Raw genomic sequence first — 24421 nt, forward strand, 5'->3', positions numbered from 1 at the left:
AGACGCTCAGCCAACTGAGCCACCCAGGCTACCTGGGAAGAAAGAAAAAACAAAAACAAAAACACTTTCTAATGTAAGTTTAGGCATCTTTGTCACATGAATGTCAATATAAGATACACAACTCTTAAAAAGGCTTTCAGTAGCACTTAAGAAGTGAAAAGTTTATTTTTTATTTTTAAAAAATAAACATTTTTAATGTTTATTTATCTTTGAGACAGAGACAGAGTGCAAGCAGGCGAGGGGCAGAGAGAGAGAGACAGAGACACAGAATCTGAAGCAGGGTCCAGGTTCCAAGCTGTCAGCGCAGGGCTTGAACTCAAGAACCATGAGATCATGACCTGAGCCAAAGTCGGATGCCCAATTGACTGAGCCCTTCAGGGGCCCCCTGAAAGGTTTAAAATAGGTACCTCCAGGGTGCATGGTGGCTCATTCAGTTAAGCACCTGACTTCCTGCAGGTCATGATCATGCAGTTGGTGGGTTCAAGCCCTCCATCGGGCAGAACCTGCTTCACATTCTCTCTCTCTGCCTCTCTGCCCCTCTTCAACTTGCATGTGCACACTCTCTCAAAGTGCCTTCCTCTTTCATTTCCAAACACATTGTTATTTATTTACTTGGGGCCTACATGATGTATCTTCAACCTACTTCAGTTGGTTGCTTACTCCAAAGACCCCTACTATCTTGAGATGTTTATCATGTGTACTTTATTTTGTTTCGTACTCCCACACCAAGGTCAGATTACATAACCGCCTTTCTTCTTTTTTTGGTAGGCACCAAATTCCAACAGTGTGGCATCGTGTTTATAGACATGATTCACGTTTAATGATTAGAACCTTGATCTAGGACTTAGCTATACTTTTTAGACCTCCATCTCTGGTTTCATTTTAGCTCCAAAAGAATGTCTAGAAAAGAAAAAGAAATAGCTCTCTTTGAATTTTCTAAGACTAAAATTGAATGCCTATTGATCAGGTCAAACCCAAGTAGATATTTATATTTTTCTTTATTAAGGAAAAAAAAATCTTAGTTCTTTAGATTTTGAACTTCTAGCTCCATTGCTCCAAGTTGAAAGTACATTCTTTTTATTAGTAAAAAAAAAATTTAATGTCTAAAAATGGTACAAATGCTCTCTTCAATTCCCCTTTCTAGAACACTTAAGGAATGAGTTGTTCTGCTCAACGAGATTTTCCCAGATAGGCAAAAGCAGCTTCAAGCACTATTTTTTTTAACTGTTTTTATTAGAAAGATTTTAGGATATTACTACATCTTTTTTTCCCCCTTGGATAGCATGTGTTAAACATAATCTTTGCAAGATGATCTAAAACTGTAATTGTAAACAATTTTCTTAACATTTATTTTTGAGAGAGAGAGAGAGAGTACAAGCAGGGGAGGGGCACAGAGAGAGAGAGAGAGAGAGAATGAATCTGAAGCAGGCTCCAGGCTCTGAGCTGTCAGCACAGAGCCTGATGTGGGGCTTGAGTCCACGAACCTTTGAGATCATGACCTGAGCCAAAGTCGGACGTTTAACTGACTGAGCCACCCAGGCGCCCCTGTAAGCAATTCTTAAACTGTGCTAAATCAACATAGAAATTCTCAAGTGTGACAAATAGTGCCTTTTCCCAAGTGTTATTGTGTTTGTATGTTGGGTATATTTTTTCTAGCTTAATGGTTTTTCTGATTTCCTTTGATGTCATTTTTTGCTGACAATACATCTAACTCTAGCTGAACTTACTCTTCTTTTACAAACAATTACAACAGAAATAAATAGAGTTTATATAAGGTTTTAAGGGACTATTCCTAAGAGTAAAGTAAATTGGTACACTAACTTTGACTACGTAGTCTTTTGCTTAATAGCAGATTCTTGCCTAAATTTTAGGTAGGAGAGTGTAGCCAAGCAGTTATATTTGGAAATGGGAGAGTTTGTTCTGCCAAGCTTGTACCAAAAGAGCACTTCCCTTACCATCCTCCCCTTTCATACATGTAAAAATTTCTTTTCTTCTCTTGTTCTATTCACCTGGGTCAAATTTCTCGACTCTTGCTCGAAAAGACTCTTGCTTAGTTTGAAAACATGTAAGTATTTCGAGTGGTTGCTGTTGTTTTTTGTCTCTTAGCCTATATATCTGAAGTTCAGAAAATCAAAGACCCATTATTGATATTCATTGTAAAATATCAACTATTTTTAGATGCAACAGTGGAGCTCTCCCTGGACAGTACACAAAATAATCAGAAGAAAGTGCCGGCAAAAACACTGATTTCTCTTCCTCCACAGGAAGCTACAAATTCTTGTAAGCCCCAGCCAAGCTATGAGGAGGTGAGAATTTGTGCTATTGGTCTTGTTTCTTTTGGATTTTTAGGACTGTGTTGCCATCTAAAGTTCAGTTAAGTATGAAACTTGAGAAAATATTTATGAAGAAGACTTTTATAGTTAATAGATAGCCAAAATCCAATAAAGAACTCTTTATTGGGCAAAGTATGAATTACCTAGAGGATAACACAGAGGCTTTCAATGAACACTAATGATAAGTAATGTCTGAAGCTCCCATATTCAAGAGTATAGTCTTTCCTCATTCCCTCTTTAGCCCCACAGAGGCAAGTCTTCCAAAATCTAGTAATTATTCATTATGATCAAAGTAAGGTTTTAGGTGAATAGATGTAACAAAGACTTTTGCGTAAGCTTCACCTTAAAATTGTGGAGGTTGATTCATTGGGATTGTTGGGAATGGACAGAGCTTAACACCGATGTATAGAAGGGTATAAATTAATGTTATATTGAAACAAGGTAAGTGCAGGGTAAAATTAATAGCTTTTTTTGTGTATTAACTCTCATGGTTTGTCTTCTCTTTAAAAGCTAGAGGAAGAAGAACAGGAAGACCAATTTGATTTGACAGTTGGTATAACTGATCCTGAGAAGATAGGTAAGTGTACTTGAACATCCTTCTGATGTTAGGATGTGGCCAATGAAAGCATGGCTAGCCAGTTTCTACATGGTTCCCTCTAGATCTGAGTTAGGAAATGTGAAATATTTATCACTGTCTTTCTTATAAGATTATATCCATTGCTGTGCTTCTAAGGCTATAAATAGGAGTTACCTAGTACTTTATTAGGCTTTTCTTTGCTTTTAGGGAAAAAAAATCAGAGACATTAAATACTATTAGAATTCTTTCTTAAAGATTTTATTTTTAAGTCATTTCTACACCTGACATGGGACTTGAACCTACAACCCTAAGGTCAAGAGTTGCATGCTCCATTGACTGAGCCAGCCAATGCCCCAGAATCCTTTTTTAAAAACCCAAACATTGTGGGGTGCCTGGGCTTAGTCGATTGAGCATTCAACTTCGGCTCAGGTCATGATCTCACAGTTTGTAAGTTCGAGCCCTGCATTGGGCTCTCTGCTGTCAATGCAGAGCACGTTTTGGATCCCCCTTTTGTCCCCCTCTTTCTGCCCCTCTTCTACTTGCCCTTTTCTCTCAAAAATAAAAAAACAAAAAACAAAAAATTGCTTTTTCCCACAGAGTTGATGAGACCATTTTACTTTTCTTTGAAGTCTTAAATTCTATTTAAGCATCCTAAAACATATTCCAAAATTTGAGGATACTGAGTTTGTTTTTCCCCTAAAAAGTTTGGAATTCTTTTTATATGTTATTTATCATGCATTCTTGATAGCCTAAAGTATCTAAGTCTGCATCTCTTTTTGACAGGTAATGCTTGAAGGACTCGGTTGAATTTTGGTCAAGTTTTAAGGAAGTTAGGTTTTCAAAAAGCATAATACATAATTTTGGCCAGAACTTGGATTTTTATGGATGGCCTTCCCATGTTGCAAGCTTGTGAAAGCTATTATTGAGCAGAGAGCAACAGGCTTCAGTTTTCCTTGTTCTAGGTACAGTCCCTGAGAGAAGAGACTTTGCAGAGCTTCTCCTCCTGCTAAACACGGGTGCTGTTTATATGTTCAAGAGGAAAATGTAATTTCCAACCCTTTGTTCTGAACTAGAAACAGGAATTAAAAAAAAATTTTTTTTTAATGTCTATTTAATTTTGAGAGACAGAGCCAAGTGTGAGCAAGGGAGGGGCAAAAAGAGAAGGAGAGACAGAATCCAAAGCAGGCTCCAGGCTCTGAGCTGTCAGCACAGAGCCTGATGCGGGGCTTGAACCCACAAACTGCGAGATCATGACCTGAGCTGAAGTTGGAGGCTTAACTAACTGAGCCACACAGGCACCCCTAGAAACAGAAATTTATAAACTGTCATTAGACTTTATGCCCAAATGGTATGTCATTAAACTGTTGAATTTGACTTTTCCTAGATTGTTGTACTAGTAGGATGTTTATGAGCATTTTATACAGTTTCCTTATCCAATAGTAGAGGAAACTGAGGATCAATAGGTGAATGCAGCTTTCCCGTCAGGTGACAGTGTGGTCCATGGTAGAACCTGGGCCAGTACTTTGGATTACATGGTGGGGTTACTTTTTGCCTTTCTAATGTTTATAAGTATTTATAAGCATATTGATTTTGAGCTCATTATTACCTGCTTTAAATCCTTACTAGAATAAGAACAGTTGAATAATACTAATTGTTTTAATATTTAAAAGCCATGATTTTTTTTAATGTTTTTTCATGTATTTTTGAGAGAGAGAGAGAGAGAGAGAAATAGCGTGAGCAGGGGAGGGTCAGAGAGAGGAGTCACAGGATCTGAAGACAGGCTCCAAGCTCTGAGCTAGCTGTCAGCACAGAGCCTGACGAGGGGCTCAAACCCACGAACTGTGAGATCATGACCTGAGCCAAAGTCGGACACTTAACCGACGGAGCCACACAGGTGCCCCTAAAAGTCATGATGTTTAGGGGTAGCCTGGGTAGCTAAGTGTCTGACTTAAGCTCAGATCATGATCTCACTGTGCATTCGAGCCCCATGTGGGACTCTGTGCTGACAGCTCAGAGCCTGAAGCCTCCTTCAGATTCAGTTTCTCTCTGTCTCTCTGCCCCTCCCTGACTCATTCTCTCTCTCTCTCTCTCTCTCTCTCTTTCTCTCTCTTTCTCTCTCTTTCTCTCTCTTTGTCCCTCTCTCAAAAATAAACATTCAAAAGTTAAAAAAATAATAAAAGTCATGAAGTTTAATAGACCAGAAGAGGGAAGGCATGTATTAGTTTTCCTAGGACTTCTGTAACAAAGTACTACAAATACAGTGTTTAAAACAACAGGGATATATTTGCTTAGAATTCTGAAGACCAGAATTATGAAATCATGGTGTCAGCAAGGCCATTCTCCTCTGAAGGTACTATAGAAGGTTGTCCTGTGGCTCTTCTCTAGCTTCTGGGAGCCTCAGGTATTCCTTGGCTTATAGCTCCATCACCCCAGTTTCTGCTGTCATTGTCACATGGCATTCTTCCTGGGCATCTTCACATTGTTTTCTCTCTGTATGTGTCTGTCCCTGTGTCCACATTTCTCTTTATAAGGACAGCAGTCATATTGAATTAGGGCCCACTACTCCTGACCTCATTTTTACTGATTGCTTTCATAAAGACCCTGTTTCCAAATAAGGTCACATTCTGAGATGCTGGCAGTTAGGGCTTTCAACATTATCTTTTTGGGGGTACAGAATTCAATCCACAACAGCAATTTAAACATCCTGTGGATCAGATTTATTTAAACACGAATCACTTTGGTGATAAACTTTCATTCCCTATACCATAGTCTAGATTCTCAGTCCTGTTGATGCCAAGAAACCAGCCAGCTAAAGCATGTTCATATTCAAGACCTGATCTTGGGGTGCCGCAGCTGGCTCAGTTATTGGAGCATGTGACTCTTGATGTCAGTGTTGTGAGTTTGAGCCCCATGTTGAATCTAGAGATTACATTAAAGAAAAAAAAAGACCTGATCTTTACAACAACATCTGTTTGTGTGGGCTGTTTATTCAACATGTGCTTCTCCTTCCCACACACATCTAAATAAATTAGAAACTGGGGTGCCTGGCTGGCTTACTTGGTAGAGTATCCAACTCCTCATCTCAGGGTCATGAGTTAAAGCCCTACATTGGGTGTAGAGATTATTTAAAACTTTGGTGCACCTGAGTGGCTCAATCGGTTGGGACTCTGACTCTTGATTTTGGCTCAGGTCATGATTTCACGGTTGAGTTTATGAGATCAAGTCCCGGGCTTTCAGCGCAGCCTGCTTAGGGTTCTCTCTTTCCCTCTCTCTCTCTGTCCCTCCCCTGATCGTGTGTTCTTTCACTCTCTCAAAATAAATAAACCTTTAAAAAAATGAAAATAAAAAATAAAACCAACCAAATAAATAAATAGGATCCCACTTTTTAAAAAATTTTTTTAAAAATTTTTTTGACATTTATTTATTTTTGAGAGACAGATCATGAGCAGGGGAGGGGCAGAGAGAGAGGGACACACAGAAGCAGGCCCCAGGCTCTGAGCTGCCAGCACAGAGCCTGACGCGGGGCTTGAACCCACGAACTGTGAGATCTGACCTGAATGCAGTCGGACGCTCAACTGACTGAGACACCCAGGTGCCTTGATAGGATCCCACTTCTACCAGGATGTGCTTTTTAGAGCCGTGGTAATTTGTATATTCCATATCTAACTCTCTGAAATTATTTAGGAAGTTAATGTAAATTTAAAACTGCTGTATCACTAGCCCATTTCCATATTTTATGAACTCTTTGTGTACATATGGGTATGTTTTTCCTCACTCACTGCCTCAGTAAAAGCAGCTGATATGCAGGCAAACTGACGGTCTTGCTTTGCTGTTATGTGTTATGTATGTTTGCCCTTAGGCTTCCTTTTTTGCAGGTACTAAATTATGGGATTGACCACTTGGAAATCTGACTATGACCTATGAATGAAATTTTGAATACTTTTTCTATAATGTAAATTTAGGTGTTCTTTTTTTCCTTTTAACAGTGATAAACATTCTTAGTAGTGTTAGGCAATGTAGTATAAGTGGTTTAGAAGGGACCTAACAGTGGTAACTGATATGCAGTAATTTCTAAGGTTTAGCTTATGATTTCTGTTTTACATACACCCTTTTGGTAGGATTAGAAAGGTAGACAAGCCCTGGATAATCTCCAAATTCTCTGTGTACTTTATAAAAACAGGCCTTCCTAGCCATCTCATTGAGACCAGGTTGCAGTATGTGACCCTGCTGATCCAGTACTACACCTTCTTCCCCTGGGCCCTCTCCCAAGACCAGTTCAGAATCATAAGCATCTAGTAGTTGTTGATGTAGGTTTTCCTGTTTGGTGGGAGGAAGAATTGAGGAGTGGAGAAGAAGGGAACAAAACCAACCCAAAATACCAGATTTTAGCACTGAAGCTTTGTCAGAGTCCACTGTATGTCTTTTCACTGCTCAGAGAGTCAATGGTGGCTTTATGTCCCTAAGTGCTCTAGATCAGAACGCTACCACAGAGAAAAACAATTGCTTGAATCTCAAATTATTTAACAGTGAAAGGCTTTTTCAGAAAAATAATTCCTCCAGGAAAGAGATTTGTGTGACATCAGGCAGCCGAAGCATCTTCCTGCCAGGCCCTTTGCTCCGGGTGAAATTGCTAGATGAGAGAGGTCAGTGTCCCCCAGCACCAATGGAGGGGTCCGTGACAGTATTTCTGAAAAAGCAAACCGAGCCCAGAGCTAGCTTAGGGTAGAACTGCTTGTTTCCTTTTACATCAGTTGCTTCCTTCTTTTTCTCCTGCTTTATACAGCAAGAGAATTGTTTGGTTTTAGGCAGATGTGTATAACCAGCCCAAATATTGGCATGGTAACAACCGATGGATTGTCAGTATCCAGTGCTGCTTTGTGGAGGGTATAAATGGAGCCTGGCCTTGAAACAGGGGGCTGTCTCTCTTGTCTAACTCAACCTGGGGCCCCGCCAACATCCGTGGGGGCATGATATGTGCCACAGAGACCTTAAGGCAAAGTAGGGGATTGTAGGATAGTTTATAAAGCTTGGAGATGAAACAAGTACCTCTTCTTATACATGACTCCTGTGGCTTATGATTCCTGGTTAGATGTTCGCAAGATAAGCACCACTTCGGTTTACAAAATAATCCTCTCGTGCTTTCTTGTTTTTCCACAGGGGATGGTATGAATGCCTATGTAGCCTATAAAGTTACAACACAGGTGAGTCCAAGTGGTCCAGCTGGTGACCAACTTAATAGACTTGGGTGTTTATACCAAGAAGGTCATCACTCAGATTGTTTCTGGGTATTTCTTTAGTCTCTTTGCCAACATCCTTCTTCAGGTTTACTCAAGATGGAGCAAGCCTGCATCCCTTTGGTAATCTCATCTGAGCCTTTCCACTTTTCTTCCAGAGAGCTAACACTTCAGTGTGAAACTTTGTAAGTTTTATTAAGACATGTGGTATCTCTGATATTTTCCCGTCCTTCGTAGGAACTTTGTGGCTTAGAACTAGTTTGGGGGCTTGCCCCAAACTATGTCATCTGTTTAAAAATCGTCAGGTCTTATGAGGTTTCCTATGTGGAGCTTCTTTTAATACTTTCCCTACCCTTTTACCCCTCAGGTCTGGTCTTCCTTTTTTATATAACATTAATGCATACAAAACTTACACAATGTTGTATGCAGGTTATGAAGCATAAAAAATGAAGCCCCAAACCTACCACCGGTCTTAAGATGAGTACCACTGAATCCACCTGCGTGTCTCTCCCTGTCATACGCCTGCCTCACACCTTAAGGGCAACCACTCTCCTGAGTTGTCTCTCATTTCCTTTATAAAAATTGTTCACATATGTATCTCTAAACAGTATCTACTGTTTCGCTTTGTCCTTAAGTTTCATAAAAGCGGCATCATGCTGAAAATAGTGCTTTCTTCACTAGCATTGTTTCTCAGACCCATCTATGTTGTGTGTAGCTGTAGTTAGTCCGTCGTGTGATTATAGCGTAATATATTTATCCGTTTTCCTGTTGTGAAATGTTTCCGGTTTCTGTAATTAGGACCACGACCACTCTTGCACATGTCTCCTAGTGCACACGTAGAAGAGTTTCTCTAGCGTATGTAGAACCAGGAGGAGTCCCCCAGGGTACTAAGTAAAGCACTTGTTGAGGAAAAGGAATACAAACTTTCGTTTTTTGTGTTTTTTTTTAATACAAACTTTTTAAAAAAGTCTTTGCACCAATTATACTCCCATTTGCATGTGTAAAAGTTCCCATTGATACACTTCCTTGCTAATAGTTGGCAAGGACAGCCTCCTTAGATTTTGCCTGCCTGGTGAGTATTAAATGATCTGTCAGCATGATGTAGACCTCGTCTTTTCTCACTAGAAGTCTCATTTATATTGTTTCATTGCTACTTGTTGGCCTGCCACCTGTGGTTCTAGATCCTGTGACACTTCAGAGATTAAAGTATCTACAGTGTAGACATTTCACCTGATCCTTTCTCTTCTCATCTGCAGTTTTACTGCTTTAATTCCATTGGCAAATACCCTTAATACGGCAGTACGATATGAATAGGTTGTAGGTGACCATAGATTTCCACTTTAAACTAGACTTCAACATCTGTTTCCTTTTAGACCACATGTTCTTAACCTGGAAGTAGAAGTGGATTTGAATTTAATTAGTTGGCTGTGTAATGCTGTACATTTTATTTTAGGCATTTAAAATTCTTACTCTGAGAAGGACTCTGTAGACTCCCAGACACCCAGAGGGGACTGTAGTTCAAAAAGGTTAAGAATCTCGGCTTTGGAGAAAAGAGTTATTTGCCAGGTGGCTAAAGGACAGGGATCTAGGAAGTAAATTCCTTTCACATCAGCCAGTCTTCTATTTGAAATGATATCGCCTTGTGTTTTTTCTGTCCCTAAGACAAGCTTACCAATGTTCAGGAGTAAACAGTTTGCAGTGAAAAGAAGATTCAGTGACTTTCTGGGGCTTTATGAGAAGCTTTCAGAGAAACATTCTCAGAATGGCTTTATTGTCCCTCCTCCACCCGAGAAAAGCCTAATAGGTAAGCATGTGGTCTTTAGTTCTGCTTGGATTTTTTCCTTTGCATTCTTTCTGCAATATACTTTCTACTTAGTATGTGAGAATACTTACAGTTTGGAATCTTATGGTTAGGAAAGAAATATTTCCAATGTTTTCCTGTGAATCACATGAGGTGTAGAGAAATAGCATGTTTTGACATGTACTTTTTTCTTGAGTGCAGTAGGAGGCTATGCTTTGAGCTTTCACAACTCTGTGTGTGTGTGTGTGTGTGTGTGTGTGTGTGTGTGTGTGTGGTGTTTGTGTTTGTATTGGTATCAGGAGTCCTAAATGATTCCTATTTCCTCCAGATTGAAATGTACTAAATTGGATGGGGGCTTGGGGGCGCTGAGGAGCCTTTCCATTGCCATCAGTTGATGTTTGTTCACCTAGACTCAGAGTCCTATGGCCCTTTTAGAAAACATGCCATGTTCTGTGAGTCCCAGAGTTGAGAACCTTCAGCACTTTGAGACTGGTTCAAAAAGTGACTCTCATGTAAAAAATCTTTTGTTCATGTCTCCTTGCAACATAGAGTGTAGAAGTGGCCTTTGGCTGTTTTTTGTAATAGTGTTCTTACTGCCTTTCCTCTTGTGGGCTTTCTCACAGGTTTGTTTTGTTTTTGTTTTTAATTCATGATGATTTATAGTTATATTTACTTTTCAAATTCCACTCCAGGAATGACAAAAGTAAAAGTTGGGAAGGAAGATTCTTCTTCTGCAGAATTTCTTGAAAAACGGAGGGCTGCTCTAGAAAGGTAAATGCCATACATCCATTTTCCTGAATAACATATGAACAAGTGAAAAGCTGAAACTGAGAATTAGGAAACATTCACTGGAGTTAGTGGAGATGAGACTTGACTGAATTAAAGATTCACACCTCTGTAAGCACTCTAACCTCTCCTAAGTGTCTTACCTTCCCGCCTGAGGAAAAGACCATCTTCTTTCTTCATCCTGAGTGATACTCTCTTTCACAGGCAAACATGATTGGCTCTCAGGTCTTCTACTGAGCAGTTACTTTTCTTCTCTCCTTGGAAATGTGAAGAACATGAATTTGAATGTGCTTATAAGAAGAGTCATTTAAGTGCCTTATCTGATGATATTTTAAAGTAATGAAAGACATACCCTTGACACCCAAAATCTTGTGAGGCCAGGTTGACTAACCAGATAACTGCTTACACCCTGTAGGTACCTCCAGAGGATTGTGAGTCATCCTACCATGTTACAGGATCCTGATGTCAGGGAGTTCTTAGAAAAAGAAGAGGTTAGTATTATATAAACTTAATTTCATAATTTATATCTGCCTCTAGTGAAATGAAACTAGCTCATTCAATATGCATTTAGCCAAGTACAAGACTATATCTTAATTTGTAAGCCCTCAAGAATGACAGGTATTTTTCAGCCTTTAAAATAAAAGTTCTGCCTATAATCAAAAGCAACTGGCTTTATTGTATTTTATTTTTAATTTTTTTTAATGTTTACTTATTTTTGAGAGAGACCGAGTGCAAGCAGGGGAAGGGCAGATAGAGAGGGAAACACAGATTCTGAAGCAAGCTCCAGGCTCTGAGCTCACAGCACGGAGCCCAACCAGGAGCTCGAACTCATGAACCGTGAGAACATGACATGAGTCAAAGTTGGTCGCTTAATCGACTAGGCCACCTAGACCCCCCAAAAGCAACTGATTTCAGGGGTCAAACTGCACTACGGAGTCTTATTGGAACAACACAACAATCTGTTTGGCAAGTACTTTGAGTGTCTTTCATAGGTTACAACTTGGCTTGAATTGAATGATTATTTTGTGCAAGGAGTTCAAGGGCATTAGATCAAAACCAGTTACCACAGACCACAGAACTGCCATGTAGCAAAAGTGGTGATTCAAGTAGACAGTCTTTTTTACAAGCTGTGGTGCATAGGGTATTCATGATTGTGAAAAACTGGAGATGGCCTGATTGCTAATAATTGAAGAATTAAGTAAGATTTATCAATACAACAAAGACACAGTTCTTGTCATAAACAAAAAGTATACAGAAGCATTCATATATATTGGAAATCTGTGTTATTATTATTATATATTCCAATATATTCATTGGGAATCTTATAAGAAGTATATGGGTCTCCTGGCTGCCTCAGTTGGTGGGTCATGTGACTCTTGATCTGGGGGTCATGAATTTGAGCCCCATGTCAGGTGTAAAACTTACTTAAAAAATAATAATAATTATAAAAAGTGAAACTTGGGCCCCTGGGTGGCTTAGTTGGTTAAGCATTCAACTCTTGATTTTGGCTTAGGTCAAGATCTCATGGTTGGTGGAATCAAGCCCCGTGGGGCGGCGGGGGGGGGGGGGGGTCTCTGTGCAGACATCATGGAGCCTGCTTGGGATTCTCTCTCCCTGTCCTCCTTCCCCTCCCTCTCTCTCTGAAAGTAAATAAACTTAAAAAATAAAATGTGAAACTTGAAACAGCAAGTATAGAGAGAGCTATAGGAACATGTTAGTCATTAAAGATCAAAAACAGCACTGGGATCAATGTTGTATCTCATATGAAAAAAACTAGAAAGAAATGAGTGATGGCAGGACTATCACTTTGTATTTATTTTTTCATTTTGTTTTTACTTTTATTTTTTTAACTATTTTTTAAAGTTTTATTTATTTATTTTGAGAACAAGTGAGGGAGGGACAGAGAGTGGGGGAGAGAGAATTCCAAGCAGGCTCTGAGCCATCAATGGGAAGCCCTGTGCGGGGCTTGACCTCAGGAACTGTAGGGTCATGACCTGCTCCAAAACCAAGAGTCAGATGCTTAATTGACTGAGCCACTCAGTGTTTTTACTTATAAATTTTTACTGAATTTATAGTATGTATTATGTTAATGAAGAAAATGGTACTAGGTGCATGTGGGGTTTTATCCCCCCAAAATGAAAATTTTTAGTTAAGATTTCTTTACTTAGTGCATACATCTTTTCATTCCTCCTCTGGGATTCCTGTATCCATTTTTCCCTTTTATCCCCTCATCCCCACTCCATACCCCTAAAACAGGCTTTGTTGACAACAGCACTATTGACACTTCTGGATCACTCTTTGTTACAGAGAGCTGTCTTGTGTGTTGTAGGTTTAGCAGCATCCCTGGCCTCTATCTAGATGCCAGTAGCATCCCCACCCCAGTTTTAACAACCAGAATTATCTCCAGACACAGCCAAATGTACCCTAGGGGTCAAAATGTCCCCAAGTTGAGAACTGCTTGTCTAATTGTTCTGAGCACTAAAGTCGAATTTTTCAGCATGGTATATATTTACTGTAGATCCCTTAGCATTCCTTTCATACCTTAGGAAAGTAATGGTAAAACTGAACTAATCAAATTGCTCCTGAGTGTTTGGCATGTTTGGCTTAACAAGATCATCCCTAAAAGTAACCCCAGTCTGAGTAAATAATGCTCCTGTCCGTAGGCCTTTGTTCAGATGGAATCACAGCACAGCTTCAGAGCCTCACAAGACCTTAGGCCCAGCTGTGTGCTGAGTATGCTAATCTAAAGGATCTTTTAACTTTTAACAAAAGCACGTTTGGTATTGAAGCAGTCCGTGCCTGGGATAGCAGACCATCTCAACAAGTCACCTGGCTAACTAACGATCTTACTCTATTTCTTTCTGCACACTATATCAAAATGAAAATTTTATTATGTTTAACACAGTCCTTTGATTTTTTTTTCTTTCTATATGTGCTAGTTACAGATGTCAAACTGCCTTTGAAAACAACAATCTGCATTTCAAATAATTTGTTTGGCAAGTTTTGGGCATGCCATCTGATGGATACTAGTTCTTCTGAACCTAAAATAGGGGCAGCAGATAACTTGCCATCCCCGCCTTCTTGGTCTTGTAGCTGCCACGCGCCGTAGGTACCCAGACATTGAGTGGCGCTGGTCTCCTCAAGATGTTCAACAAAGCCACGGACGCAGTCAGCAAAATGACCATCAAGATGAATGAATCAGACATTGTGAGTAGCCCTGTGCCTCTCAGCTTCCCCTGCCCCCTGAGTCTTATGGTTCAGAAGCCCTGAGGAATCCTGACATTTCTCAGATTAGAGACTTTCCTTTTAAGGTAATTCAGTCCCTTAAGGAAACCCTGTGCTGTATGCCTGTAGGAACCACCTCCATTAAAGATCTGGACTTGTGTGTTTCAGTGGTTTGAGGAGAAACTCCAGGAAGTAGAGTGTGAAGAGCAGCGCTTACGAAAACTGCATGCTGTTGTAGAAACTCTAGTCAACCATAGAAAAGGTAACAACCTCGGAAGTGCACCTGGAGCTGGGGGAAATTGATGTCTCCAGTGCGCTGTAGGCGGGAAGACATGCTGTTCCCAAGCCTATCAGCCATTCAAGTTGAAATTCTCAGCCCACCTGGTCCTCGATGTTCTCATAAAAAAGATACACCCTGCACCTCCTGGCAGGAAACATGACTCAGCCCTGTGAGCATTGTGCCTTCTAGCTGGGAGGGGTGCAGGGGAGCCGCCCCACCTGCAGCTTTACCTGGGACATGGACTTCGGTTGGTATGATTTGAATTGGTGGCTTGTATCCAAACTGATCTCACACACTTTAGCTACATGGTCAAACAGGCAATATCTAAATTCAGGGAAACCATATATGTCTCCTCACCTTTCTTCACCTTTCTTTGGTAAGATTTGCCTAAGAGCTAGTAAAATTTGCCAAATTTGAATGCTTTCCTTGTCTGCCTTAAACATGGTAATAACTAGGGTTGCCTGGGTGGCTCAATCAGTTAAGCATCCGACTCTTGATTTCAGCTCAGGTCTTGATCTCAGGGTCATAAGTTCAAGGCCATGCTGAGGGTGGATCTTACTTAAATCAACAAATACGGTAATAAACAGAAATGGAAACAGGCAGAAAACCGTTACAATGAAGCCAATGTGAAGGTTGGCAAAATATGATCCAGCCCATGGGTCACACCTAGCCCTGGGCCTATTGCTATGAGCTAAGAATGGTTTTTACGTTTTTAAAGGGATAAGTGAAATAAGAGAAAGTGAGGCTGTTGTGTGATCCACAGGCTTAAATCATCTGACCGTTCCTAGAAAAGGTTTGTCCTACTCTAGGACCTTTAAGACTATGCACTGTGCACATATATTCACTTTCTCTCTTACCAACAGACTACTAACAATGAGCTTTAACATAAAAATTAAAATTACTCCTTTGTCCTGTGTGTATTAACGGGCCCCTAGTTATCCAGGAATATTGGAGCTGCTGCTTCCAGGTAGGCTAGGCCTGCTGGTGAACAGCAGATGTCTCTCCCTCCTCATGTGACCACCCTGCACTCGCCTCACTTTTCTAAGTACCGTTGGCTGTGGTTTAAGTGACTGGGTGCAGAGCCCACAGTTGTGAGATGTGCAGAAGGCAGAATTGCTAAGGCGTGCCATGCAATGCCAGCTGACTTGTCCCTTTTCCTTTTGAGATAAGAGGCCTCTGCTATCTTCTTCCTTCCATCTTCCTTCCAGAGCTCGCACTGAACACAGCCCAGTTTGCAAAGAGTCTCGCCATGCTTGGGAGCTCTGAGGACAACACAGCACTGTCACGGGCACTCTCCCAGCTGGCTGAGGTGGAAGAAAAAATTGAGCAGCTCCACCAGGAACAGGCCAACAATGACTTCTTCCTCCTTGCTGAGCTCCTGAGTGACTACATTCGTCTCCTGGCCATAGTCCGTGTAAGCTTCTGTTTCCCTTCCTCTTTGTCCTCCCCTTTATTTAATTTGCCTTTGTTTTGTTTTTCCCCTTCCCAAGAAATTTTCATCCACTATAGCTGGTAGGTGTAACTTTTTTCTACTCTCAAGAGAGAAGGTATCTTGTGAACCAAAAAAATCCATTTTAACTGTTAGCTAGTTATCACTATGTCATTTTTGAGGCCTTGTAGCCAGTTTTTAAAATGCATTTGGAGAAAAGTATTCTCTTGAATTTCCAAGTAGGCCCCTCCTTTTTGCTAAAGCTGCACACTGTCCTCTATGCTCCTTTCTTCAAGTGAGGCTTATTACAGACCCACTGCCTGGGCCCCCTGGAGCAGTCACTTCCTCAGTCCTTTGGTCTTTGCCTCCTTAACAGTAAACGGCGGCTTTGCCCTGGTAAGAGCTCTTGCTGGCTTCCACTTGTCCCTCTAATGTCAGGTAACTACACGGAACTGGCTTGGCATTGCATGGACTAGTGTGGCCAGGGGGCTGCGAGAGCTTGTCACCAGAGTCCTTTGTGTGCTGTGCTGACCACACTGGTAACAACACTGCAGCCTGCCTCTCAGGTCAATCACCTCACCTTTTCTCCTGGTAACCAGGGCAGTCTGGTTTCCCACGACCTTTTAGAGCAGCCAAGGAAGCTTCATTGGGCAGTGATATTAGCTCTCGCATGGCATCCCTGAGACAGGAAAGAGCCAAGAGGGAGCCTGGCACCTGCCTTATAAGGGCCTGAGTCTGCCCCTGCTCCAGCTTGGGACCAGGATGAGCTTCTGAGTTGGAACAGAGCCACCCTCACTCCCCATCCCCAGCATCTCCACGACCAGGGAGGCCCTGTGTTGTCAAGAACCAGGCTGCTCCCAGGGCTCTCATTTCCTCCGTGGTAGAGTTGCTCAATATAGCCTGTGAGGTTGCTCATTGTCTCCCTCAGCTGTTTGGTTTGCTGCTAACTCCAGAGTGATAAGCTGGAAGAATAACCTGCTTTAGAATTTGTAGAACTGGTCAGACTACAAAGGCTGGTGCTCCAGCCTTAGGGATGGGCCCTCTCTGGGAAAGTTTTCAGAGGGGGGCATTGTTTGGAGTCTCAGGAGAGTGTAGCTTTTGGATGTGACCCCCCAGGCTGGTTGAGCCCATGTGTACAGTGGTGAGAGAGGCCCAGCCTAGAGCTCCATGCAGGGGCTGGGGCAGCATGCCTGAGTGCAGAACTGCAAGCTGGGCTTTTCTTAGAGACCCTTCACGTGCCCTCTTCATAATCATGAGTGGGCGGTGGGTTTCTGCTTTTCCCTGAACCTGGAGCTGTAGCGCCCTTAGCCCAGAGGTTTAGGCTTGAGTCTTACATGGATATGAGGTTACCCTTTCCCCATACTTTGACATTGACAGCTGCTGAGAAATTGCAAGTGAGCAGCAGTAACCGTCAACACTGGGGCAGGTAAATTTGGTGGCATTTAAGGTTCAAACTTTGGCAAGGGCCTACCCTAAGGAGGCCTAGAAAATATCCAGAAAACTTCTGCAGAAAGCAAATTGGAACAGGGCTGGTAGGCTGAACCCAGGTATAGATCTCTCATCCAGGCTGCCTCTTGAAGCTACTAAGCCAGTAGGAGTGGTGCATGGTTTAGTTAGGGCAACAACTGTCCTCTGTCCTCTGGAAATGTGATCAGTGGACCAGAAATGGTGAGGGGATGGGGTACCTGGCTGGCTCAGTTGGTAGACTGTGCAACTCTTGATTTCAGGGTTATGGGTTTGAGCCCCACATTGGGTCTACGTAGAGATTACTTAAAATAAAAATCTTTAGGGGCACCTGGGTGATTCAGTCATTTAAGCATCCAACTTTTGATCTCAGCTCAGGTCTTTTTAAACATTTATTTATTGCCCTTTTGCCTCGTTGTGTCTGAGAGAGCAAGATGGGTCACCAGCAGCTCTGCTGGAGCCATCCGAGGAAATTTGACCAGGGTTCTCGTTCTTGCCGCGTCTGCTCAAACCGGCACAGCCTGATCCAGAAATATGGCCTCAACATGTGCCGCCAGTGTTTCCGTCAGTACGCAAAGGATATAGGCTTCATTAAGTTGGATTAAGTGAACTTCCTTGAATGGGTCATCCAAGATACCTACCCTAACTGCAGATATCCAAGAAAACCTATCTTAATGCCAATTCATTGTACATAAAATAAAAATACTTCAATTTAAAATAATAAATAAATAAATATTTATTTATTTTTATTTTATTTTTTACTTTTGAGAAACAGATCATGAGCAGGGGAAGGGCAGAGAGAAAGGGACACACAGAATCAGAAGCAGGCTCCAGGCTCTGAGCTGTTAGCACAGAGCTCGATGCGGGGCTCAAACCCACAAACTGTGAGATCATGACCTAAGCCAGAGTCATATGCTCAACTGACTGAGCCACCCAGGCGCCCCATCAGCTCAGGTCTTGATCTCAGGGTCATGAGTTCAAGCCCCACACTGGGCTCCATGGTGGATGTGGAGCCTACTTAAAAATAATAATAAAATGATAAAAGTAAAAGCAAAATAAATAAAAATCTTTAAAAAAAAAAAAGGGAAACTGGGAAAATCAGCAAGTGGACCTTGGGGTGCTTCTTGGGGGCCTTGGGGGCCTTGATATATATCAGTTGAATGTATACATGGGATGGACGCCGTGTGTCCCCCATGGTAGCTTCAAATATTTATTTAAAGACTTGTTAAGCTAACTCTGTATACAATTTGGGTGTTAATTTAAAGGTTGCTTCATTAGGTTGGCTTCCCTCGTATATCTCCCAGGTTTGTTATTTTTATATAGGTTTTGTGCTTGTTTACTCTGTAGTCTGCATACTTGTCATTATGTATTTGCAGTTATTAATATGTCAGCCTTTTATATTATAAGCTCCATTAAAAGTAGAAGCATGTGTTTCATTCCCCACTGTATTCTTAGTTCCTGGCATATGGCAGGCAGGAGCTCAGGAAAAGTATGTAGCCCCAGGGACTAATCTGAGGGAGGCAGTTCAGAAGCCACAGTACTGGGCACTGGCATCAGGCCACCTGCTGTGCTCCCAGCCATCCAGCCTTGGGAGAGCATGAAGCAGCATGGCACCGGCCCACTGGAGGCTTGGAGAGGAGTCTTACCGAAGCTTGTGCTTTTTGATGTGAAGCTTCCAGCTGGGCACTAACACGCGGCTGCAGAACCTGCCCTGCTCAGTCCTTCTCTAGCACAGCTGCTGGGAGAGAGCCCGCCCACCCCCCCTTCCCTACCCCAGGCAGAGCCAGTGGAGCTCCTGAGGGCTGGTTGTGCTCTTCCCCACCCCTCACCCCCACAGGCTGCCTTCGACCAGCGTATGAAGACGTGGCAGCGCTGGCAGGATGCTCAAGCAACGCTGCAGAAGAAGCGGGAGGCTGAGGCTCGGCTGCTTTGGGCCAACAAGCCTGACAAATTGCAGCAGGCCAAGGACGAGATCTTAGAGGTGAGGACCCCAGGGCAGACCGGCTCCTTAATGAGCCTGGGTCCCATCCTGCCAGATGCTTGAAACCCCGTAGTAGGCAAGAGAGCTGATTGAGTCTAAAGGGCTGGCTGCTGGGGAGGCCTCTGAGAATGAGTCCAGGCTTGCTTTGAGGCCTGGCCCTTTTCTTCTCTTCCTATTCCACCCAGACATGACAAATCAGAATCTCTGCAGGAGGGGTCCTGGGTGGGTCTGTGAAAAACTCCAAAGCGATTCAGTGTGACAACAGCTGCATTCAGTTTTCTGGAACTCCCAGCCTTGCTTTGGAACGCCAAAACTCCAGAGGCTTTGGAGTGCCAGAACTTTCTTGGAGACCAGCGTTGGCCTGGGGTACACAGCACTTTCTCCAGCCAGATGGCCTTTACCTAGACTCGGACTTACACACTGAATCTCCATATGGTTTCTAATCTTACCCAGAGGGACAGACAGACATAATGACCAACTGAAGTCTCACACGTAGAATTGCTGTTCAGAGGTAAAGACCCAGTAATGATACCATAATATTAAGTGATCCTATCTTTTCCCTTTCTTCCCAGTGGGAGTCTCGGGTGACTCAGTATGAAAGGGACTTTGAAAGGATTTCAACTGTGGTCCGAAAAGAAGTGATACGGTTTGAGGTGAGCTAGAATATCCTACTTCCCACAAGTGCTCAACGAGTTGTTTAGTGGTAGTGTTGGTTTTGTTCAAGTCTGTTGAGTGGGGATACTGATTGAAGTGGCGGTGACTGGGTAGTTGTTGTGAACAGACGTGGCTATGTGTGTGTGTTCACATTTATGTCCTGAGGCATAGTGGCTTTCCCACACTTATTCTTGGACCAAAGAAGTTAAACACAAAGCTTGCAACTGTCCTGTGTCTTCTGGTCCCCTTTCCTTTCTCCTCTCTTCCTCCACCTCCCATCCCCCGCCCGCCATGCAAAAAAGCCTTGCGAGCCCTTGGCAGAAGCTTTTTGGCTGGAAATTATAGCTATTTCAGCTGCTCGCTGCAGTTTCTGGGCTGTGTTGGGCCTTGGTCAGCAATAAACACCATCCCATCAAGAGGGGTCGGAGCAACTGTCTGGATGATCAGTCTAGAATCCTGTCTCCTAGAAAGAAAAATCCAAGGACTTCAAAAACCACGTGATCAAGTACCTTGAGACACTCCTGTACTCACAGCAGCAGGTATGTAAGTTATGCATGACGTTCATTCTCTGTGCCTGCTGTAGATGCCAGCTGCCTACTTGGGGCTGTGGTGGTGAGATGGGCTGGGCTGGCCCTTTTGCTCTAACATGGACCATCTAGTAGGGTGTTTTGCTAAGCAGGGTATTATAACCCTAATCCTACAATAAGTTTTTAAGGATAGACCCCAATTCTCCCTGTAACCCCCATGGTACCACCTAACCCTTTTCAGGCTGAGGCCCAGTGTATTGAACAGTGGACCCCATTGTGAGGACCTAACTGAGCTGGGCAAAGCTGTAGCCCCCACAGGGATACTTCCTCCAGGGCAGAATCAGGACTGTCTTTAGAGATTTCCGTTGCAATTGATGCTTCCTTCTAAGTCTAGAGAGAGGTAAGATGGGCTACCTGGCCAGTATGTCCCAGGCTCCACTCTCTGCCTAGCCTTTTCCTCAGCTCGGCCTCAGCTCCAGCCTCCTTTTGGATGTCTGAGGCGCCTGGGGGAGTGCCCTGCCACTGTGCTTGCTTCCCTCCCAGGCTCAGGCTCTGCCACTAGGTGGGGGCACTTGCTTATTGTCCCCACTTCTTTGCAGCTGGCAAAGTACTGGGAAGCCTTCCTTCCTGAGGCAAAGGCCATCTCCTAATGGACCAAGGACACCAGAGCCCACCTGCCTGACGCTGCCTTTTTATACACTGTCCTCCACCTCTGCCGGACTCCAGCGATGCATCCTGCCTAGCCTGGACTTTACCCCTTCCTCCCTGCCCCCACGACCAACCTGTCCACATTCTAACCGTTACTTCATTTAGCTTCCATATATATTTTCTTACCTGAGAGAGTAGTTTCTTGCTTTAAGCAAAAGACCTACACTAGGTGGTGGAGTTAGGGGATAGGGGTGGAGTATTGATATAAATATATAAATACAAATGTATATTTTTCAGGATGTGGTTAGGAACTGGGAATAACGTTTTCTGTTACTCCTGATGGTGCCATGAAAAGATTATGTAATAAAATATTTTAAAATCAGGTCACATGACTCGGAATGGTGGTGCTTTTTGCGTTAGGCTGGGGAGCAGTTGGGAAACAGGTCCAGGATACTCCGAACAAAGAAGTTGCCCAGGTATAGTAAATTTCCACAGGAGTTTAAGTAAGCTTTTGCTACTGCTTCCCTATGCAACCAGAATTTCTTTTTTTCTATCTACCTCAGCTACTTACTCTGAGGGTCTCTTAATCTGTTTAATTCTTATTCCTACTTTTTTAGGGAGGAGTTATAAAAGACATCTCTTATAGTAAGAGGGGCAGTGGATTCTCCTGCAAAGGAGGCAGACTCTCTCTTATTCTTACCCTGTTTCCCCTAGCTGCCCAGTGCTCTCTGAGTCTTGCCCTCTGATAGCAGACCTCTGTTCTGAAGTTCTTTCTGCCAAGTCCTCAGAACCCTGATTCCTGTTAAAGTGTAAAGAGCTGATAAGGACTTAACACTTTATCTTCGTTGACAACTGAGCCAGCACTCTGCCTCTAGATAAGGTCATCCAAAAGTTCCTAAACTTTTTGAGGTTCCAAGAAGCTTTCCTTTCTGTGCCCAGGAGGTAGCATGCCAGCAACAGGGCCCGAGTGTTGTCAGCACAGGCCAAAGGCGTTCAAAGGGGTTTCTGTCCTGGCCTGGCCAGGGAGGCTGGAGTCTCAGATGCACTGTTGCCAGGCTTCCCCTCAGCTGTGTCCACAGCTGCTTGAGCTGGCTGGCCAGAGAGGACTGGGAAGCTGCTCTGTGGGGCAGGGTTGGCAGACTGCCTGTGGCGGAACCTCACCACTCCGGTCGGCCCCCCCCCAGCCCCAGAGATGCCCCTTTCTGTGGGCATTCCAGACCTGCGCTGTTAGTTCTCTTGGCGGCTGGTTAAGGTTTGGGGAGGGGCAGCCTGAGGCAAGGGAGTGCAGTAAACAACACTGATTTCCAGTGCACCAGCCTGGTGGGGGCAGGGATATGGGGGTGGGGTGCTGGCGAGTATTTTTTTTCAACAGTTTTTTTTTTTTTTTTTTAGAAAAAGTCACAGTCTCTCCCTATCCCCCAATCTTTATTACACCTTGATTTTTTCCTTCCAGTCTTGTGTTTGCTTTTGCACAATTGTAATAATACACAAAATATTTTGTATCCTATTATCATTCAGCACTGGATACTTTGTAAACATTTCTTCTATATTGTCATATATCTTCACAAATTTTATTTGTAAGGCTATGTAATTTTAAGGCTTCCACAGAGTGATTGTACCATAATTCTGACTCATCCCTTGTTTTTGGATTCTTGGTTGTTTGGCAAATTTTAAATTTTAATATAATTTCAGTTTTCTAGAAAAGTTACAGGATATCACCAAGAACTCCCTTATAGCCTTTACCCAGATTTACCAAATGTTTACATTTTACCTTATTTGCTTTATGATTTATTTTCTATATTTACATATTGTATTTTCTGAAGCATTTGAGAGTAAGTTGCAGACATTGTGCCCCTTTACTCCTAGATCTTTAGTATGTGTTTCCTTAAGAACAAGGACATCTCTCATAATTTACAATCATAAGTATAGTTATCAAGATCAGAAAGTTTGACACTGAAGTAATATTGTTACATAACCCATGGCCCATATTTAAATTTTGTCAGTTATCCCAGTGTGTCCTTTATAGCTATTCCCTTTTTCCTGGTGCAGGGTCGTGTGTTACCTTTAGTTGTAACACATGATCACGTGGGTCTCTGTTATCCGGAAGAGTTTCTCAGCCTTTCTTTGCCTTTCATTACCTTGGCATTTTTTTAAATGTTTTATTTTATTTTTGAGACAGAGAGAGACAGAGCATGAGCAGGGAGGGGAAGAGAGAGAGGGAGACACAAAATCTGAAGCAGGCTCCAGGCTCTGAGCTGTCAGCACAGAGCCCAACGCGGGGTTCGAACCCACAAACATGAGATCATGACCTGAGCCGAAGTCGGAGGTTTAACTGACTGAGCCACCCAGGCGCCCCTACCTTGGCATTTTTGAAGAATACAGGCCAGGTACTCTGTGGAGTGTCCCTTGATTTGGATTGGCCTCGTGGTTCCATGTGACTATATTAGGGTTCTGCAGTTGGGCAGCAACATCTCAGAAGTGCTGCTTCCTCAGAGCATTTTAAGTTGGCACGTGATGTCAGTAGATCCCATTAATGCTGAAGTTAACTTTGATCACTTGGTTGCTATTTTCCCTTTTGTAATTAACAAGGAATTTGTGGGGAGATACTTTGAGATCATGTAAATATTTTGTTCCTCCTGAGTGCTTTTCTGACTCCATAATCTGCATTTACTGGTTGGCATTCTACTAAAGAAAAATCCTTTCTCTACTTGATAATCTACTTGTTTATCAGTATGCATGAACGGATTCTGACTTTACTCAAAGTACATTGATTGCCAGCCCTTGCTTTCATTTACTTTGGTTTTTTTTTTTTTATGTTAGTGTATTTTAACATTTACTTTGATTCTCGGATCATCCCAGATGATTTTTTAACCTGTCCCCTTCATTTTTTTTTTTAACATTTTTCTTACTTTCTGGCATATTAAAAGGTTTCAGGCTTCTCTTGTATCTTCCTTGCCCCAGCTCTGGAATCAGCCATTTCTCCACAGAGTCTCAGTTTCTTTTAAAGGAGAATTAAATGTATTTAGAAACCAAGATCTGGGCGCTGAGAGTGCTCGTTGCTCCTGCAGTGTCATTGCTTCTAGGCTTTTGGCAGAACAGGTAAGTAAGGATAAAGATATATAGCAATAGCAAGAGAGAGCGATGACATAAGAATTAGATACTAGAAAGCGTGAATTCACACAGATCCTTACAGTCTAGCCCCATTTGGTTTATCTAAGTCTTCTCCCTTTTCCATACTTGTAACTCTCTTCTCCAAAGAAACTTAATTTTAAAACTCTGTCCTTGGTTTGTCATATTCCATCCTAAGATCATCCTATGATCCATTCCTTAGGATGGACTCTGATTTTACAACTTCGTCCTCAGTGTCTAGCACTGGAGGCTGACAGGCCTGTGTATTTCTGTACAGAGCTTGCAGACGTGGAAACTGAGAAAGCAGACTGGGTCAGAATACTGAGCCCAGGGCCTGCACAGTAGTACAAAAG

At 42.6% G+C, this 24421-nt stretch overlaps 1 protein-coding gene and 1 pseudogene across 3 annotated transcripts in view; both read left to right on the plus strand.

Annotated features, from left to right (window-relative positions):
• The window catches only part of SNX1 (sorting nexin 1), a 39129-nt gene extending 17798 nt beyond the window's left edge, over positions 1 to 21331 (plus strand). For all 3 annotated transcript variants that reach the window (XM_029951127.1, XM_029951125.1, XM_029951126.1), the window contains exons 3-15: positions 2179 to 2306; positions 2844 to 2910; positions 8068 to 8111; positions 9807 to 9948; positions 10638 to 10716; positions 11147 to 11222; positions 13825 to 13938; positions 14125 to 14218; positions 15445 to 15650; positions 18967 to 19110; positions 19683 to 19763; positions 20232 to 20303; positions 20891 to 21331. In XM_029951127.1, coding sequence (XP_029806987.1) covers positions 2179 to 2306; positions 2844 to 2910; positions 8068 to 8111; positions 9807 to 9948; positions 10638 to 10716; positions 11147 to 11222; positions 13825 to 13938; positions 14125 to 14218; positions 15445 to 15650; positions 18967 to 19110; positions 19683 to 19763; positions 20232 to 20303; positions 20891 to 20941 — 1298 coding nt within the window. In that variant the 3' untranslated portion in view covers positions 20942 to 21331. The remainder of the gene's footprint in view (positions 1 to 2178; positions 2307 to 2843; positions 2911 to 8067; positions 8112 to 9806; positions 9949 to 10637; positions 10717 to 11146; positions 11223 to 13824; positions 13939 to 14124; positions 14219 to 15444; positions 15651 to 18966; positions 19111 to 19682; positions 19764 to 20231; positions 20304 to 20890) is intronic.
• On the plus strand, positions 17461 to 17883 carry LOC115301328 (annotated as a pseudogene).
• Positions 21332 to 24421: the final 3090 nt, after the last annotated feature.

This window comes from Suricata suricatta, chromosome 9, assembly GCF_006229205.1.
Source record: "Suricata suricatta isolate VVHF042 chromosome 9, meerkat_22Aug2017_6uvM2_HiC, whole genome shotgun sequence".
Classification (NCBI taxonomy): domain Eukaryota; kingdom Metazoa; phylum Chordata; class Mammalia; order Carnivora; family Herpestidae; genus Suricata; species Suricata suricatta.